This window comes from Mirounga leonina, unplaced genomic scaffold, assembly GCF_011800145.1.
Source record: "Mirounga leonina isolate KUSES-001 unplaced genomic scaffold, KU_Mleo_1.0 Mir_92, whole genome shotgun sequence".
In the NCBI taxonomy this organism is placed as follows: domain Eukaryota; kingdom Metazoa; phylum Chordata; class Mammalia; order Carnivora; family Phocidae; genus Mirounga; species Mirounga leonina.
Window position 1 is genome coordinate 17,179,772 of NW_023270852.1, and position 20,862 is coordinate 17,200,633.

Sequence of the window (20,862 nt, forward strand, 5' to 3'; positions counted from 1 at the left end):
CATTCTGAATGACAGCCTTGCTGGATAAAGTATTCTTGGCTGCATATTTTTCCCCTTCAGCACATTGAATAAATCATGTCATTGCCTTCTGGCCTGCCAGGTCTCTGTGGAGAGAACTACTGCTCACCTGATTTGTCTTTCCTTATAGGTTAGGGAAGGTAGATACCCTATTGTACTCACTTTACAGATTTAGAAACTGAGGCTCAGACAGGCTAAGTAGCTTTTCCAAGGTCATACGTACCAGTGACAGAGCCAAAAATTAAATACAGCCCATTTGACTCCAATTACACTATTTTGTTTCCCCTAGACGTCTGCTGTCCAATAAGATAGCTACCAACCATATATGGCTATTTGGAATTAAATTAATAAAAATTAAAATGGGAAGTCAGTTCCTCAGTCACTAACCACATTTCAAGTGCTTAACAGCTACATGTAGCTAGTGGCCACCACACTGGACAATGCAAGTGTAGAATCCATTATTGTAGGAAGTTTATTGGATAATGCTGGTCTAGAGCCCCCAGTAACTGGCATGCCTTCTGCCTTTCTGATAATGGAAATTATACACATTACCTTGTTACTTTAACTTCCAATAAGTTCAATTCAAGATTTTAAGCTCAAGTATAGCAATACTTTAGCCCTGGTAACCAACGTGTTTGTGCTCACCTTTTCCTGGGTCCTGATTCTCTATCTGTATTTATTAATTTTTGTTTCATTGAAGATGTTATTGTTGCAGGTATTCTTAAATCATTTGTTGAAAAGGCAGGATATAAATATAAATAAACAAAAATAAGGACATATGCTCTGATTTTTCATGACCTCCACGTGTATAAGGTGCAGAATAGGATTCATGAACCAGCTCTATGCTGTCTGTAAGAAACTCACTTCCAATAAAACAGTGTAGGCACGATGAAGGTAAATGGATGGAAAAAGTTATATCATGCAAACATTAATCAAAGGAATGCAGAAGAGGCTGCATTGATATCGGATAAATTAAATTTCAGAGCAAAGATAATTACTAGAAACACAGAAAGACATTATACAATGATAAAAGGGTCAGTCCACCAAAAAGAGATAGCAGTCCTAAATATGTATGCAGGAAACAACAGAACTGCAACATATGTGAATGAAAAACTAATAGAAATGAAAGGAGAAATAAACCCACAATAAAAGTTCAAGTCCTCAACACCTATCCTTCCACAATTCATAGGAAAATTAGACTGAAAATCAACAGGTATTTAGAAGATTTCAACAACATCGAGCAACAGGATCTAATTGATATTTATAGAACATTCTGCCCAACAACATCATTATACATTATACATTCATTTCAAATGCTTATTTCCATAACATATACAAAATAGACCATATTCTGGGCATTAAAACAAACCTCGGCAAATTTTAAAGCATTTAAATCATACAGAGTATGTTCTGTGATACACTAGAATCAAACCAGAAATCATAACTGAAAGATAACATGAAAATCTACAAATATTTGGAAACCAAACAACCCCCTTCTAAATAATCTATGGGTCAAAGAGCAAGTCTCCAGGTAAATTTTAAAAATACACTGGAAGTGTATAAATATGTTCAAAAAATACATGTAAAATTTTTGGGTCACACCTAAGGCTGTGCTGAAAGGGAAATTTACAGCACTAAATATATAAATTAGAAAAGAGGAAGTCTCAAATCAGAGCATATAAGTTCCTACCTCGGGAACCTAGAAAAAGAAGGGCAAAATGAACCCAAAGCCAGCAGAGAGAAGGAAATTATTATAAAGAGGAAGTGGGGGCAGGAGGGAAGTGGGTGTGATTGTCAAAGAGCAGCATAAGGAATCCTTGTGGGGATGGAAATGTTCTGCATCTTTATTAATGTCAATATTCTGGTTGTGATAGTGTACTATGGTTTTGCGAGGGGGTACCATTGGAGGAACCCGGGTAAAGAGTATGTGGGCTATCTCTCTATTATTTCTCACTTTGCATGTGTATCTACAATGATCTCAAAATAGAAAGTTAAAATTTTTTTTAATTTTTTTAAATTTAAATTCAATTTATCAACATATAATGTATTATTGGTTTCAGAGGTAGAGGTCAGTGATTCATCAGTCTTTTATAATACCCAGTGCTTACATCAGGTATCCTCCTTAATGCCCATCACCCAGTTACCCCATCCCCTGAACACCCCTCCCCTCCAGCAACCCTGTTTGTTTTCTATGGTTAAGAGTCTCTTATGGTTTGTCTCCCTTTCTGTTTTCGTTTCATTTTTTTCCTCTCTTCCCCTAAGATCCTCTGTTTTGTTTCTTAAATTCCACATATGAGTGGGATCATATGATAATTGTCTTTCTCTGATGACTTATTTCACTTAGTATAATACCCTCTAGTTCCATTCATGTCGTTGCAAATGGCAAGATTTCATTTTTTTGATGGCTGAGTATTCCAGTGTGTGTGTGTGTGTGTGTGTGTATTTATATACATACATACCACATCTTCTTTATCCATTCATCTGTTGATGGACATCTGGGCTCTTTCCATAGTTTGGCTATTGTGGACATTGCTGCTATAAACATCGGGGTGCGTGTGCCCCTTCGGATCACTACATTTGTATCTTTGCGGTAAATACCCAGTAGTGCAATTGCTGGGTCGTAGGGTAGCTCTATTTTCAACTTTTTGAGGAACCTCCATACTGTTTTCCAGAGTGGCTACACCAGCTTGCATTCCCACCAACAGTGTAAGAAGGTTCCCAGAAAGTTTAATTTTAAAAAGACAACCAACGAAAAGATTTTATAACTCAAAAATGAGAAAGAAAAATTATCCAGCACACACAAAGAATTTCAACAGAAAATATTTAAAAGATGACAAAAAAGAAAAAAATGAGGGAAAGATTTGAAAAAACACTTCACAAAAGACTAAAAACACAATGAAATGCACTATAGACACAGACAGGTTACAATGAAGTAGTTGACAATATTAAATGTTAGCAAGGATTGGCTGGGCAATGTGAGCAAGGTTGAGCAATGTGTATGAACTCCCACATTAGTGGGGGATGTCAATTTGTATAACTCCTTTGGAAAACTTGTAGGTATTAAAAAGTTGAAGATATATACGCCCTGTGATCCAACAATTCCACACCTAAGATATCTAGTAGATAAATTTGTGCTTATGCAGCATTGCTTGCCATTGTCCCAAAAAGCAAATAACCCAAATGCTTAGCAACAGAAGAATGAATAAATAATGTCAGCATACTCTCATACAGCTGAATAACATGGAGCAAAGCCAAATGACCACACAGAACACATACCAGGCCTTTAGAATAGCATTTATTGGAGGAAATCAGTGAGTATAGAAGCAGCAGCAGGTTTGGAAGTCCCTTGTTGCTCATTCCATTTGAAGTCAGCACACAGGAATGAGACCCTGATCCTTGCATGAATGTGACTGTGTAGTATCTCCTACTCATCTCCCTTCCTCATGACTACCAGTGAGGAAGATTGTTTCTTCACAGAGGTAGAGGTCTGAAAAGCCATAGAATAGCTGGCCTGATGAGGGTTATGATCCAATAGCTGCATGACATGGCAGAACCATGGCTTCTAGCTCTGTTCCACCACTTCATTCATACATACATATCAAACATACAGAAGAGAATGCACAGGCTGTCTTCTGTCAAGACCAGGGACAAAAAACCATGTCTTGGTATGGCAGAGAAGTGATCTGATCAGCATTCTTCTAGAATGATTTCTCTAAGCATTTGGCTGTAGCTAGTTTCCATGGAGCTCAAAGGCCAACTCCTTTCCTGGGAGGCCAGCCAGTAGAGAATATTGGGCAAGTTAACCCTTATTTCTCAACCACAACAGTTCTTCACCTCCACTCTCTATGTGGCCTCTATACATCATACCCCATTACATCAGTAATATATGCCATTACAATCTATAGGCAACTCTGGAGAATGGTTAATACAACAACTAGGCAGTAGTTCTCACACTTGAGCTGTTTCAGAATCATCTGGAGGACTTATCTGCAGATTTCAGATCCATGAAGGACCCTGAGAACTTGCATTTCTGAAGAGTTCTCCTGTCATGCTAATGCTGCTTGTATAGGAACCACGCTTTGAAAATCACTGGAATAGGGCAAGCCTATTGAATAGCTGTTCCCTAAACCAGGGGCTGAAGGAGCTCACACTCAGACAAGAAAAAGGGGTACCAGATTGGGATACACTAAATAACCCTACTGCCTTTTCCCATATGCAGAATACTGATTATTCTACTTGCCACTAATCATGATCCATAAACAATAGGAATTGTTGATTAGGGCACAGAAAGCCCTTTGGCTATAGGATTATGAAGATCAGTTTTGTAGTCTAAATCCACTCTGGTTAAAATAACAACAACAATAATAAATGAAAATAAAACTACCCTGGCTAAGGAGTCCAGGCTAATCTGCTAGACAGTTAGAGTGATCTCATTAGCTATTTAGCCTAGCTTAACTGCTAGATTTCCTATTGTTGTCTTCAGCTTCAATTATCCCCACTCAGGAATAAGACTACAGTGTCCTCTCTCCTCACTACCTGCTGGCAGGTTTTCTCCTCTACATCTAGGCCAGGTGGTGGCTACGCGGGGGCCTGAGAATCCCAGAAAACATCAAATAGCTGGATTATCACCTCAGGGTTATAGGTCATGGTTACTGGAGGCAAACAGGTGAAGGCCATTTGACCACACAGGAAAACAGCCTAGGCAGAAAATATTATCCAGTCCAGAGTTGTGTATGTGTGTGTGCTCGCCCACACATTGTACTGGAGTTAAGGCCAATATTCATAGTCACAGGGTTTGAATAAAGCCTAACCAAGGATTATATATATATATATAGGATTACTATATATTACTATATATTACTATATATATATAGGATTACTCCCAAGCCTTTTCCAATGACCAAGAATTCTGTGTCATCTCAACAAGTAGAGGAAGAGCGAGACATGGAACCTAAGAGTCCATTATGGATAGTTTTATAGGCAGGTAGTGGGTAGTGTGATTCAGTGGAGTAGGATAGGAAACTCATAGTAGGTAAATGTTAGAAAACACTGGAGTGCTTCCAGCTGTCCCTTGCTGCATCTGGTAACTGATGACTGATCCAGCATTGTGACAGATTAGTCAAGGAACCATGGTAAGACATGCCTAGAAGAACGGGATAGCCTGGGTGATGGTTCTCTTGAAGGGACCCAAGTAGAAGAAGATAGGATGTACTTCCTCCAAATGTCTCCCGTGGTGTTGGGTATACCCTTATTTCTGGTGAAAGGCTTCTTCTGAAAAGATCTATAACATCTGAGCCAGCACAATTACCTTACCCCATCACTACCGATCTCCTCCCTCCATGGTTCCACAGTAGCTGCACTGCACTTACTTATACCCAAGGGTGAGGACACCTTGCATGATGCCTACGTAGCACTTACACAATAACATCAAATGCAGGATAAAGGTATTAGTGTGACTTCAGTTTAATTGGTCACCACCAGCCAGCCTCATGGCTCTAGCAGTGCCTTCAGGTTCGTATCCGCCTAGTCTTGATACAGTGTATTGTTCAGACTTCCAACTGCCAAAGAGAATCAGGATAGGAGAAAAGGTACAGAGGTATGGAAAGGAATACCTGGGTTCAGGTCCCTGCACTACAATTATACTACTCCAGTTATTTCCCCATCCCCTAATTCTGTGTCCTTAACAGATGGCTGAGAGCAGATAGCCCCTTCCAGAATATGTGGGGCAGAACTCTAAGATGATCCCTGCTATGATCTGAATGTATTTCCCCCTCCTTCAAATTCATATGTTGAAATCCTAATGCTCAAAGTGATGGTATAAAGATGGGGAGGTTTGGAGGTACTTAGGTCATGAGAGTGGAGCCCTCATGAATTGGATTAGTGCTTTTAGAAAAGAGAGCCCAAAGAACCCCCTAATCCCTTCTGCCATGTGAGGACACAGCAAGAAGTTAGCAGTCTGCAACTTGGAAGAGGGCCTTCACCAGGACCTGACCATGCTGACACCATGATTTTGGACATCACAGCCTCTAGAACTGTGGGAAATAAATTTCTGTTGTTTATAAGCCATCCAGTCTATTGTATTTTGTTAATAGCAGCCCAAATGGACTGAGCCCTCCAAGATGCCCAGGCTTTGGTGTACGTAACTTCTCCGTTTTTCCAAAAAAACAGTTGTCTAAGTACTGGGGTGAAGGGGTTTTGCAGATGTAATTAAGTTCCCAATTAGTTGACCTTAAGACTGGTTGATTATCTAACTAAGCCTGACCTAATCACAGGAGCCCTTCAAAAGCAGAGTTTTCTCTGGCTGTTGTCAAAGTGAAAGAGAGATGTGCTCTGGCTAATCTGGAATAAAGCAAACATTCATTTTGTGAATTGCCTGTGAGGGCCGGGGGTGGGGGGGTGGGGCAAAAAACCGCTGGCAGCCTCTAGTTCCTGAGAGTGGTCCTTGGCTGACAGCTGGAAAGAAAATGAGGACCTCAGTCCTACAACCACAAGGAAATGAATTCTGCCAACAACTAGTGAGCCTGAAAGAGGACTTCAAGGCCCTGATGAACTATAGCCCTGGCCAATATCTTAATTTCAGCCTCATGAGACTCTGAGCAGAATATCCAGCCATGCCGTGCTCAGACATTTGACCTATAGAAACTGTGAGATAATTTATGTTGTGTTAAGCCACACTTGTGGTAATTTGTTATGTAGCAATAGAAAACTAACACATGGGATAGGTGTGTACAGTACTCATAGAATTAAGTAAGCAGCAATTGTCTATGAGTAGAGAGTTTCAGAGTTCTCTTGCCTCCACACTCTGCAGACAATAAAAGGCATGGAAATATGCTGTGTTAAGCTGGCTGGGCAGGAAAAATGTTCCGATATCTGAGTAGATGCCTAGATATCCCAGTAGTAAACAGTCATCCCTATAACGCTTAAACAGAGTGTTGGAAAGTTCACAGGAGAGGCAATGCTTCTGTTTTAATGCCCAACTATCAGAAAATTCCAAGATTCTAAGATTCCAGAGGGATAGGCAGCTAAGAATTCCTCAGTCCTCATCAGACCAACCAGTTTACCACTGCAATCTAAAGTGAGGAGGTGTAACATTCCTGTCTTCTGATGGGCTATACCATCATCTAACATTCCTTCTATGTTACATGTAAGCAATGCCATTGTCCTTGTCCTTTCAGTAACTGCATGCAAGATCTCCTGTACCTCTGTATTTTTTTTCCGTAAGACAAGATTGGGGGTCACCAACCTTTTCACTTTTGCCCCCTGGATCTAAAGGTCATAACCACATAGCACTGTAAAAGGTGTCAGCTCAGTTAGTCCCTGCTGGAGTTATCTCCTTCACCTGGAGGTGGGGATGGAGTGTGGGATGGTTAACTTTCTGTGTCAATTTCACTGGGCCATGGGATGCCCAGTATCTGGTTAAACATTCTTTCTGGGTGTGGTTGGGGGGTGGGGGTAGCGGGGAAACGCGTGTTTCCAGAAGAGATTAGCATATGAATTGGTGGACAGAGTCCTGCTTGGGTGGGCATCATCAAATTAACTGAAGGCCTGAATAGAACAAAAAGGTGGAGTGCGTTGCTGGGACATCAATCTTCTGCCCTGGGTGCTCCTGGTTCTTACACATCAGACTTTGACTGGAATCTACACCACTGGCCCTCTGGCTCTCAGGCCTTTGAACTACACTGCTGGCCTTCCTGGGCTCCAACCTGTAGATGTAGATCATGGGACTTCTCAGTTTCCATACTCGCCTGAGCCAATACCTTATAATATATAACCATTTTTGGCCCTTTTCTCTTAGTTTATAATTAAAAGTGTTAAGAAAAAAAATACACACTGAAGTACATAGTGGTAAAGGGGCATCTCACTGCAACTTAATCTCAAATCGTTCAGGAAGAAAAATTTATATATACATTTTTATTTTATATATATATGTGTATATATATATTTAAGTTTCCTTAAGTTTGAAATTATTTCAAAATGATAAATTAGAAAAGGGGAGGAGGAAAAGAAGAGAGGCATACTCCAAGTAGAATATTTTCATCTCCTTTTATTGAAGGAAATAAAACTTGTGCTGCAAGAGGCAGCGGTACCTCAGAGCATGACAAGGTAGCCAATGGGACTGACATGACAAGCCACAATGCTGGCCAGGGGTCCTATTGTAGAGGGAGGACCAAAACCACAAAGATAGCAGGAGGTAGCAAACATCCCCAACACCCAGTGCAAGCATTTCCATTTGCAGAGAGCTTGGCCATGCATTGTAAAAACAGGGTCCCCTCACAGCTGGCAGAGTATCTTATCAGGTCGCCGAATCCATTCAAAGCTAACACGCAGTTTCAGAGTTGGGAGATCCTTCCCTCTGACCCAAAGACTCAGGCCATCAGATCTTTCAGCTCCTTATCCCAGGTGGAAAAAGAGGCTGAGTTCTTGAAACAACACACAGGTACAGCTGGACACATGCTGATACCCAACTTTGTTCTAAAAGCAGCTAAATTTTTTTCCCTGACTTCTCACACTGCTCTCACCCAGCATGTGCCCTAGGAAACCTCTCAAAAAGTTCTAAACAAAGACAGAATTGGGGCAGCAGCCTAGGGGATGTAGGGAGTCAAAAGCTGCTACATAGCCAAGACCATTTCACAAGAAATAGCATGGGGAGCACTACTGGGTGAAGATCCTCCCAAATAGCTGCTAAAAGCGCACACAAAGAAAAAACATGGTAGCTTTCTCTCCCATATCAAGATCAGCTGCGCCAAAGCCATGGTCCAGGAAGATGAGCCATTTCATGCCCCTGGCAAATTATCAATGCTCACAGCACTCCTCATGCTGTTCCAATTTTCAAGTACAATAGGAGTTTGGGCAGTTCAGCCTCGGAAAAGCAAGCTCTAAAGAAATCTCAACTGATTACAAATTGATAATGTTATAAAGCCAAAAATTTATAGAGTCAAGAACTGACTGGCAGGTGTAAGATTGGGGTGGAGGGAGAAGATTTTGCTGTGTAGAAATAGGAGTCCAAGGGTTTATTCCTTAAGCCCTTGATCATAAACTACTCTCACAACCACAAATTGGGAGGAAATTCCTTATTTAGAAATGGCCATCATCTGATTAGTCAGTTGCAGTTCTCTTCAATGCTGGACACATGGTTTTCAAGGATCAAAGTCATGAGAGCGCTAGACCAGGAAATGGGAGGAGCAAGGCAAGGAAGAGAGGGCATCAGGGGTTGGAATTTCTAAAATAAGCATTTATTTCACAGAAGTCTTGGCACAATGAGGCTGGGGTAAGCATGGTTTTAGTGATTGTTCTTGGTTGCCTCCTTTGCTGCAGCAATCAGTGGAGTGAGGCTGGAGAGGGGCTTGGCAATCTTCAGGAACTGATGCTAGAAAGGAAAAAAAGCAAAGACACATGACTATTTACCATTCTTCCTCAGTAACCATCATAAGATGTTAAGGGCATCCATATTTGCACAAGGTGCTGCCTGGAAAGCTTCAGATCATCCCCAAGTTGAAGAACATCTTTAAAAGATAACAAACCATTTTGGAAAACTGTTTGGCACTATCTACTTACAACTTAAACACACATCTATGCTATATCCCAGCATTTCCACTTGTAGGTATATTTCCAAGAGAAGTAAGTTTGTGTATCCACCAAAAGACACAAACAAGAACGTTCAGAGCAGTTTTACTTAACAATAGTCGTAACTAAAAGAACCCAAATGTCTTAAGAGAATGAAAGAATGAATAATGTTATATTTTATAATACTATACAGAAAATTACACAGCAATTTAAAAGAATGAATGATTGATACACTGACAACAGGATGAATCCCACAGACATTATGTTGAGTGAAAGAAGCCAGACACAGGAGATTTCATATCGTATGATTCCACTTTATATTAGGTAAAACTAAACTATGGTGATAATCAGAATAATAATTATCTCTGAGGGAAAGTATTGACTGATCATGACCCAGTGGTATATTGCAATACTGCAGTTCAGGAGCACTGACCTAGGAATTTATTGTTCTATCTTTGAATTCAATAAAGCCTTCAATAGCTTGGTCCTTTCCCAAATCACTGTCACTGGGCTATACTTTGGGCCACACCCACAACTATTAAAGAAGACCATTTTGGAGAAAACACTGTATGAAAACTGCATCTACATTTTCAGCAAGACTGTTATGGAGAACAATTCTTTATGTAACTCAGAGCCTCTTAACTAAAAATGATTTTTCTTACATTTAGTAGTAAAAAGGCTTTGTGTCTTGATGTGATGTTTTTCCATTTGATAAGAAATATAGGAACTATCACATTTCTTTTTCTGTCCTGGCCACCAGGAAACTGAGAACCAAATTTAATGTTTAAACAAAACTAACTCAGATGATTAGCATATTTGATCCTTCTGCCATCCTTATGAGTCCTTTTTACTAATCATATTATATACTGTATAGGCACATACACATTTAGGCATATATACACCTTTTCATTGCTGGAAGTTGCTTCATCTTCTTTTTGGACAGAGATAGGATATAAAAAGGCACTGAAGACAAGAAGTTACCATGAAAAAAATAAAAGACCTTGGCTAAATCATGAAGATACAAATTTCAACATAATACCCCATGTATTTTTATCCATATATGTGTTCTCACAGGAGAAAGAGATGTGAAGCTTTTGTGATTTAAGATTCCAAAAGTCATAGTTTTGAATATTTACAACGTACAGTAAAAGTTAAAGAGCCATTGTTATAAAATCACAGGTTTTTACAACTCCCCTCTGAGTTGAGAAAGCAGCATGATCCAATACCAATCTGGGAGGCTTCAGTTTCCTCCTCTGTATAATGAACAAAGTATCATAGATAAGCCCTAAAGCCCTTCCAGTTTTAGCACTCTTTGAGACAAAAGAGCAGTAGCCAAGAGCATACACACTTGAGAGCCAAGCAGACATAGGTTAAAACCTGGGTCTACCACATATTAGCTATATAATCATGGAAAAGTTACTAAACACTTGAAACCTCACTTGCTCACCTATAAAAATGGGAATAATAGAACCTATAAATCACAGGGTTGTTACAAAGAACAGACGAAAATAACATATAAAGCACTTAGTGCCTATAGTGTGGTAAAGATTCAATATAATGCATTTATTGTTTCTTATGGTATCAGGAAGAAAACTCTAGAGGGCACTAATCTTTCAATAATTATAATTTGGTACCTAATTAACAATATCTTCACCAATCACAGGCTTAGAGTAGAATTTGAACATTTTTCCATGTCTAGGGTTTCCAGAGCAAACCTCATATGCAAAGCAAAAGGATCCTATATGGTACTGCCTGTTATAAGGGGTTTTCAGTTTCAAAGGATCCGAGACACTAATGGGTTACATTTGGGAGAGCCGAAATCTCATATCTAACAGACCAGTGCTCTGTAAATCCATAACCCTGGTTATAAAGAGATGCTAAATATGTTCTAGAGGGTAGCATTTCAAGGAAGGTAAATACTTTAAGCAATTTCATTCAATTCAATAAATGTTTTCCGAATAACTATGTTCTAGAGGGTAGCATCTCAAGGAAGGTAAATACTTTAAGCAATTTCATTCAATTCAATGAATATTTTCCGAATACCTTTTCCAAGTCAGGTCCTAGGTATAAGAGGAGACCAAGAAATTAAAAAGATAGAAGTTACAATTTAGTGGGAAAGAGAGGGTTGTTCATAACTAACTTTAACGCAGGAGGTCTGGCCTGCCTTGCTCAGTTGCTCTTGGTCCTCATAATAAAGAAGTAACTGTGCACGCCTACAGATTAATCACCACCATAAAGTTTAATGTGATACTTATGTGGTAGCCTGCTAAAAGCAGTTTTTGCAACCATACGAAATAATTATGTAATTTCAGGATTAAACAGGTGGAAGTATAAAAGCTTGGCAAACCTTCGACTCCAGGCTTCCCCACAATTGGCAGAATCTCACTCTAACTCAGGTAAAACGAAAGAAGTGCTGATGAAAGTTACAGGCAAAGTTCAGCAGAAGCTCAGAAAGTAGATTTTTTAAGCTGAGCCTATGAATGTGTACAGAGTTTTAACAGACTGAGGAATAGCCTCAGGGAATAACATGAACAAAGGCCCAGAGATGAAGGAGGTTAGCGAACTAGGAATATAAATTGAGTGTGGGAAGTTGTAGGTGAGAAGCCTAGTAGTGCTTCACAGACAAAAATGAAGCAAAAAAGGCTTGGTTTAGTTATCCCTTGAATTCAGAGCTTCCCTGCATAGGGACAATTACCTGCAGCAGCTCTTTAGCTGAACCTCTCTTCTCCACATCCATCTCAAGACAGCGGTTCAGAAAGTCCCGGAAGAAAGCTGACAGCTTCTCTGGGTTCTGAAGCTCTGGGGTCCCATTGGTGGCAATGAGGTACAAGGCCTGGCAATACAAATGGAGAATCACCTTAGGCTCTAGCTGGAGTTCTCTCTTAGTGTCCAGACCTGCCCTCTAGAAATATGGTTAGCTGCTTTATGCCTCCAGGACACAAAGAGGCAGCTTTGGTATACTGGAAAGAATATGACCTAAGGATCAGATTTAACATTTAAAGGCCATGTGACCATGTGCAAGCCAGTGACCTCCCAAATTCCTCATCTGGAAAATAGGGATGACAACGGTGCCTATCTCACATGTCTGTAAAAACCAAGATAGTATATTGGAAAGCACTTTAAAAACTTATGAAATGTGTTCCAGACGCATGGGTTGATTGTTATTCTTGATTATGTATCTAAAGGGTTTATTACTCACTTAGCCTGATGATGAGTTAAACATCTATCTGCCCATTTGCTGGAGGAAATTACTCCTGATGCCCTCACCTTAATCACCTAAGAACTGATTTCTTCTAGCAAGAGAGCAATATAAAAAGCAAGTGTTCTGTAAAGCAACAATCTGTTTCCTTATTGCCTCCCCTGGTCCCCTAACATGAGCCATCTTATGGGATAGGTTAAAAAAAAAAAGTCCTGGGGTGCCTGGGTGGCTCAGTCATTAAGCGTCTGCCTTGGGCTTGGGTCATGATCCTGGGGTCCTGGGATCGAGCCCCACATCGGGCTCCCTGCTCAGTGGGAAGCCTGCTTCTCTCTCTCCCACTCCCCCTGCTTGTGTTCCCTCTCTCACTGTGTCTCTCTCTGTCAAATAAAGAAAATCTTTTTTAAAAAAAAAAAGTCCTTTTCAAGCACTCAGAACTTTAATTCACAAAGTATTAAAGTATTTACACAAATACCAGCTCATTGAATGACCACAATAAATCTGGATAATAGGCTAGGCAAGAATTATCATCCCCATTTCACAGATAAAGTCCAGAAACATAAAGACATATGCCTGGGATCAAGCTATTCATGTGAATTTATGTCCTCTGACTCTAATCCCAGTCTTATTTCCATCCACACCATACTGATCATCTCTTCAAGGCCACTGTAAGATGGGGGAAGATAAGTGGTATGTGCAATCAGAGGGCAAAGCTTGGACCTTCAGGCAGTTTCAGCTGGTATACTGAAGCACTTTCCAGTAATCAGCTATCCAAGAGGTAACCAGTTAAGATGAGATGACCACCTATCAACAACAACACACACATATTTCCTGCACTGGATGGGAGGTTGAGAAATGAGAAAATAAAAGCAATCAGACTAATTCTCTTATTTGCCCATGACCAAAATTACCAACCTACTTGCATTTGTATTCATATACTCTGCTTTTCCTCTTTTTTTACAATGGATAAATTGTCCATCTTCTAATCTAATACTCTTTCAATACTTGATCCAACCCCTCTCATCTACTTAAGGACAGCACTCCAACAGATGTCACTTCTCTCTTGTACATGACCACATTCCTCCTTTCCACTACATCATTCCTATCAGCACACAAACATGCTAAAATAATATCATCTTAAAAAAAAAAAAAAACAACCAAAGTCCTCCCTCAACTCCACTTCAGGTTCCTGCTCCATTTTTCTGTTCCCTTAAGAGCAAAACTGCTTAAAGAACAACTGCTTTCACATGCCATCTCAACCTCTTCTCCCATTCTGGTAGATTTCCTTTAATCAGGCTTTCATTTCATTACCATAAACTCCACATTGGCAAATGTAATGTTTATTTCTCAATCTTATCTCATACGATCTATCAGTGACATCTGACACAGTGGTCCATCCTCCTTCTCCAAACACTTTGCTGTCTTGGCCTCCAGGACACACTTCTCTCAGTTCTCCTCCTACTTGGAAGGCCACTCCTTGGTCTAATTTGCTAGTTCCTCCAACCTGTAAGCGTGAGAGTACCCCAGGGCTCAGTACTCAAACCTTACTCCCTAGGTGAGTGATCGCATCAACCATCTAGTTCCAATGCTTTAAATAAACCAACTATATACTACCTCCTGATAAATTCATATTTATAGCCCTGACCTCTTACCCTTGAACTCCAGACTCATATGCCGAACTCTATTCAGTATCTCCACTTGGATATCTAATAAACATTTCAAATCACCACATTCAAAACCAACTCTATTATCCCATTTTACTTGCCCTTCAACCTTCTCAGTAAATGGCAAATGAACTTTTTCAGCAATTAGGGCCCAAAATCTTATAGGTATTGTTGATTCATCTTTCTCTGATATCCATTTCAACTTGTCAGCAGCATGTTCAAGGTATTTCCTGAGTCTAACCACTCTTCATTACTACTGCCACCAATATAGTCCAAGCCACCACTCTTACCTGAACGATTCTAACAGTATTTCAATCTGTTTTCTATAACAGCAGTCAAAATGGTTGGTTAATATTTATAACATAAATTAAGTCATACTACTACTCAGCTCAAAATCCTTTGATGGCTTCCAATCTCTTACAGAATAAAAGCCAAGTTCTCACAATGGTCACAAGGTCTTACCTGGGATTCGGCTCCCTGCTAGTTCTCTGACCTTGTCTACTCATCTCCACCATGCTCACTCACTTAGGGACACTGGTCTCTTTGGTCTTCTCGGGATACAACGAGTTGTGTTCTCAAATTACATCAAATCATACTTGATACCTGGGAAACTCTTGCATCAGATTAATCTCATGGCTTGCTCCTTTCTTCAGATTTCTGCTCAAATAACTTAGAACAGAGGACTTCCTTCTCTACTCTAAATAAAAGAGCACATTTCTCCCTCCTTCCCCATTGCTCTCTTAAGCCCCTTACTCAGCTTTTTCTCACAGCACTTACCTTCTGTTACTATATATTAATCTTTTTCATCACCATTAGAACAGTTTCTTTTACATTAGAGGAACTCAAAAAATTGTTGAATAAATGATTGAGTGACTGCTAATACCTCTTTTTTTGAGCATTTATACTTTAAACCCAACAGTGCCAAGTTTTATCCAGAAAAGACAAATCCAGGTTGGAAACTGTAAGGAACCGCCTGAGTCCTATTTCCTGGGACTAAAGACAATAGCCCGAACATCTTAAAATGGGACTAGTAACACTCACTCTCAGAGGATTTTCATTGAGGTATGGGGGCTCCCCTTCAATCATTTCGATGGCCATGATGCCCAGGGACCAGATGTCAACCTTGGGTCCATAGGCCTTCCGCGTCACAACCTCTGGTGCCATCCAGTATGGAGTTCCCACCATGGTGCTCCGTTTGCTTTGCTCTGGGGTGATCTGGGCACAGAATCCAAAATCGGCTAGAAAAAGAAAAGAAAAGAAGGAATGGACTTATATTCAGGGTATTCCTTCCGTATGTACTGACTATGGTGCCTATCCCCAGGTGTCAAGCTCTGCCTGGCTCCTAGCCACTGCAATCCCTTGTCTTTCCACAGCTAGAATCACATGACTGCTACTTTCACGACTGGCTCTTAGCCTGTCCTCTATTTAACCTTTTGAAAAGAAGCAGGAGGAACAAAAGAAACATCACTTCTGGCCCCCTATCGCTCCTCAAACCAGAAGAACTAGGCATTAAAGTCCAAGCTGCCCGCTTTGGCCTTGACTATTTGCCCCGCTTCTGCTTTCTTCTTAAAAACCATTCCCATGCCTCAGAATCTGGCAGTCTAGGTCCTTGCTTTATTTCCTGGGCATGAGTCCCTGACTTAAACCCTAATCACCTACGAGTAGGAATGGCCCTGCTTTTATCAGTTTCTTACCCTGTGTCCCCAGACAAAGACTGCTAACAATCTTCCCACAGCTGCCCGTCTACCTGTAACACACCTGTTTGTCTGGACTACTGGTCCTTACACTTTTGAACAAGATGTTCTGCTTACAGTTCATTCACATTAAATTGCAATTATATGTTTATTTAAATTATGAGGCCTTTGATAGGAAGGACTATGTCTTCTTATTCATTTTTTTTAATCCCAGAGGGCCCAAGTATAATACACATTTGATAAAAGTTTGCTGAATGAATGAATCAAAGAAATTACACTAAACTCTATTTTCTAATTATGTATTTTATGACTCCACTACTAGACTGAGAGCTACTTGAAGAATGGCAAAAGTATCCTTGTGCCCATCATAGCACATAGGGGGCATTCAGTAAACTTTTTTTGGCTAAACGTATAAATGAATGGAAAAAAAAAGAAATGACACCTTGTATAGTGCTGAGTAATATAAAGAGCCTGCACCTCATTTTATCACACTTTGCTTTGTTGCACATCACAGATATTACGATTTTTACAAATTGAAGGTTTGTGGCAACTCTGTGATGAGCAAGTCTATCGGTGCCATTTTTCCAACAGCTTCCACTTCATGTCTCTGTGTTACATTTTGGTAATTCTCATAATATTTCTAAATTTTTATTATTATTATATTTGTAATGGTGATCTGTGACCAGTGATCTTTGATGTTACTAATGTAATTGTTTTGGGACACCACGAACTGTACCCATATAGGATGGTGAATTTAAGTTGATAAATGTGTATGTTCTGACTGCAGACATGGTGAAAATAACATAAGAACTAGAATTAAAGATTTTTTATTTATTTATTTGACAGAGAGAGACACAGTGAGAGAGGGAACACAAGCAGGGGGAGTGGGAGAGGGAGAAGCAGGCTTTCCGCAGAGGAGAGAGCCTGATATGGGACTCGATCCCAGGACCCTGGGACCATCAAGAACTAGAATTACAAGTGGAGCTTGAAGACATGACTGAACTGCTGTAATCTCATGATAAAACTTGAACAGACGAGGAGTGGGTTCTTATGGATGAGCAAAGAAAGTGGTTTCTTGAGAAGGAATCTAATCCTGGTGAAGATGCTGTGAAGATGGTTGAAATGACACAAAGGATTTAAAATATTACATAAACTTAGTTGATAAAGCAGTAGCAGGGTTTGAGAGGATTGACCCCCATTCTGAAAGCAGTTCTCCTGTGGGTAAAATGTTATCAAACAGCATTGCATACTACAGAGGAATCGTTTGTGAAATGGAAGACAGTTGATGCAGCAAGCCTCATTACTGTTTTATTTTAAGAAATTGCCACAGCCACCAAAGCCTTCCGCAACCACTACCTGATGAGTCAGCATCCATCAACACTGAGGCAAGACCCTCCACCAGCACAATTATGACTCACTGAAAGCTCAGATGATTAGCATTTTTTAGCAATAAAGTATTTTTTAACTAAGGTATGTACATTTTTTTTAGACATAATGCTATTACACACTTAATCGACTATAGTACAGTGTAAACATAACTTTTATATGCACTAGGAAAAATTCATTTGATTTGCTTTATTGCAATGTTTGTTTTACTGCAGTGGCCTGGAACCGAACCCGCAGTATCTCCAAGGTGAGCCTGTAAGAAAGACCCTATGCTGAGTCTTGTAGCTACTATTATGTGATTAACCTCCCCCCAGGAGACAGGGTCCCATCAGGAAGAGAAGTATCATCACTCCTACTCACTTAGCTTGACAGAGCCATCCATTCCCAACAGGATGTTGTCGCTCTTGATGTCTCTGTGAATGACCTGGTTCGAATGCAGAAACTCCAAAGCCTGCAGGCACTATTGAAATGGATGGGCAAAGAGAGAGAGAAAGGACTTATAATATGAAGACTTACAGAAAATCAACTAATCCGACCTCCTCATTTTGTGACAATGAAAATGAGGTCCCAGTGAGTGAAAGAACTAGTACCAAATCTGTGGCAGAGGCAGGTCTACTGACTAGTCTCCTATCTCCTGGCTAAGCACTCTTCTAACTTGGTGCTGCCTTATGCCTTTCATATAATAAACCTTATTATAATACACCTTACAGTAGTTTTTTTACAGGAGTTCCTCCTATGTATTTTGGAGTTTTTTACCAAACATCAGATCCTTAACAAAGAACCTGAGGCCCAAGCTAGACTACTGAGGAGAAATGGAAATGATTTTATAAAGATAAAACTGGAGGAAAGTGACAAAAAAAAAAAAAAGTCATATCTGAGACATATGGAAGTGATATTAGAAACAGTGAAGTTAGGAGAAATATTTTTGGTGAGGAGATAATTTGTACTGTTTTGGGTATGTTCAATTTTATATACCTACAAACATTTGCAGACAAATGTTCAGTAGAGTCTTAAGTTCTATACAGAGATCTGGACTTAAGTATTTATGAGTCATTTTTGATTGGTGATTTTCTTTAAGTTATTGGAATGGTTGGAACTGGCAAATGTTATAGAAGAGGAGAAAGAAAAGTACCTTGGAAAACACCTATAATTAGCAGGCAGAATGAGTAACATAGAGACTGAATGGAACAATGAAGATGCTTGGTTCTTCCACTACCTAACTAACAATATCATTCTAAACAAATCACTTACTCTCTCTAGGCTACTGTTTTCCCATCTGTAAAATGTGGGGATTAGAAAAGATAATCTCAGGTTTGCTACTAAATCTACTAGTTTAAGTCCATAACCCAAAGCTAAAATTTTAGAAGCTTCTACCAACTAAAAAACACAAAAGATGCAAACCAACTGGAAAATACTATTTAAATGTTCTCAAATTAATACTCCATTTTTTAAGAACATTCCAATGGCTAAATTAAGAACAAACCAATATTCAGAAGCAGCTTTTCCCTGAAAAAGTAAGAGCTGCTTTCCTTAGGAAGCTGGAGAGACCCTGGCTTCTGGGTGTCAAAAATTATGATAAAAAATGATTTTAAGAAATTAGAACCCTCATACATTGTTTGTGGGAATATAAAATGGTACAGCCACTTTGGAAAACAGTTTGGTCATTTCTCAAAAAAAGCACAGAGTTTCTATATGACCAAAAGTTCTACTCTTAGGCATATACCCAAGAGAAATGAAAACAGATACCCAACTAAAAATTTGTACAAGTACATAGCATTGTTCATAATAACCAAAAAGTAGAAATGACCCAAATGTCCATCAACTGATGAATGATAAATAAATGCAATATTATCTGTTAATAAAAAGAATGAAGTACTAATGTATACTTTAACATGGATGAACTTTCCTTAGTATAATGATACTAAGGAAAAGAAGCCAGTCACAAACAAGCATATATCATATGATTCCATTTATCAGAAATGTCCAGAACAAGTAAATCTATAGAGACAGAAAATAGGTTAGTGGTTGCACAGGGTTGAAAAGGCCAAGAAGTGAGGTGGGTGGGGCACTGCCTGCTAATGGGTAAGGAGTTTTTTGGGGGGGTGATGAAAATGTTCTAAAATTGATTATGGTGATGGTTGTACAACTCAATATACCAAAAAACCATTAAATTATACACCTTAAATGGGTGAATTATATGGTATATGAATTATATCTCAACAAAACTAATTTTTTAAAGGGGGATGATCTCTCTTAGAACTTGTATATATAGCATGAATTCCCATTGTTAATAAATAAGTTGGGGAAAATTGATTTCCCTAAGTCCACATATGCAAGTATCCTCAACCAGTGAAAGCCAGATCCTGGAGTGAGTGAAAAATATTTTAGATATTACTGCGGTTTGTGGCTTTCCAAAGGGCCACAGTACATAAAGAGATATGCAGTATATCTATGGTATTAATACTTCATGGGGGGGGCACCTGGGTGGCTCAGTCGTTAAGCGTCTGCCTTCGGCTCAGGTCATGATCCCAGGGTCCTGGGATCGAGCCCCGCATCGGGCTGCCTGCTCCGCGGGAAGCCTGCTTCTACCTCTCCCCCTCCCCCTGCTTGTGTTCCCTCTCTCACTGTCTCTCTCTCTCTGTTGAAAAATGGATAAAATCTTAAAAAAAAAAAAAAAAATACTTCATGGGGGGAATGTGATTAGGAAAAAAATGTGTTAAAAGCCTCCTTAGGGGAGAGATAATAAAAAAAAAAAAATTGAAAAACACTGCATTAGGAGTACAGCAAAGTAGACGTAGATCCTAAGAGTCCTGGGCCTGTGTTAATTCCATTAACCTATGTGGGTATGTTCTAGATCCCAGGGTTTTTTTGTTTTGTTTTGTTTAAGATTTTATTTATTTATTTGACAGAGAGAGACACAGCAAGAGAGGGAACACAAGCAGGGAGAGTGGGAGAGGAAGAAGCAGGCTTCCTACCGAGCAGGGAGCCTGATGCGGGGCTCCATCCCAGGACCCTGGGATCATGACCTGAGCCAAAGGCAGTGGCTTAATGACTGAGCCTCCCAGGCACCCTGATCCCAGGGTTTTTAATGCAAAGGTGATCATATTTTCAAGGATGAAACTGACTTCATATGATTTTATTTTTTCTAATATTGATTAAATACACAACTCCATTATTTCATCTGAATGCCTCCAGACCTTACATCATCAAACCCCAATCACACTATCAAACTTAACCCCATAATGCTCTGAACCTAACCTACTCTTTCCCTAACTCTCAGACTTTTCTATTATTGGGCTATTGGAAAGTTCCAGTCTCTTACCAGCAAAACACCCAATAT

The 20,862-nt window shown here is 39.7% G+C and overlaps 1 protein-coding gene across 3 annotated transcripts in view; it reads right to left on the reverse strand.

The window, feature by feature from the left end:
- Window positions 1-8,047: 8,047 nt before the first annotated feature.
- The window catches only part of PAK1 (p21 (RAC1) activated kinase 1), a 223,369-nt gene continuing 210,554 nt past the window's right edge, over window positions 8,048-20,862 (reverse strand). For all 3 annotated transcript variants that reach the window (XM_034995449.1, XM_034995450.1, XM_034995448.1), the window contains 4 exons: window positions 17,883-17,982; window positions 15,484-15,680; window positions 12,278-12,415; window positions 8,048-9,385 (listed from right to left, as the gene is read on the reverse strand). In XM_034995449.1, coding sequence (XP_034851340.1) covers window positions 9,299-9,385; window positions 12,278-12,415; window positions 15,484-15,680; window positions 17,883-17,982 — 522 coding nt within the window. In that variant the 3' untranslated portion in view covers window positions 8,048-9,298. The remainder of the gene's footprint in view (window positions 9,386-12,277; window positions 12,416-15,483; window positions 15,681-17,882; window positions 17,983-20,862) is intronic.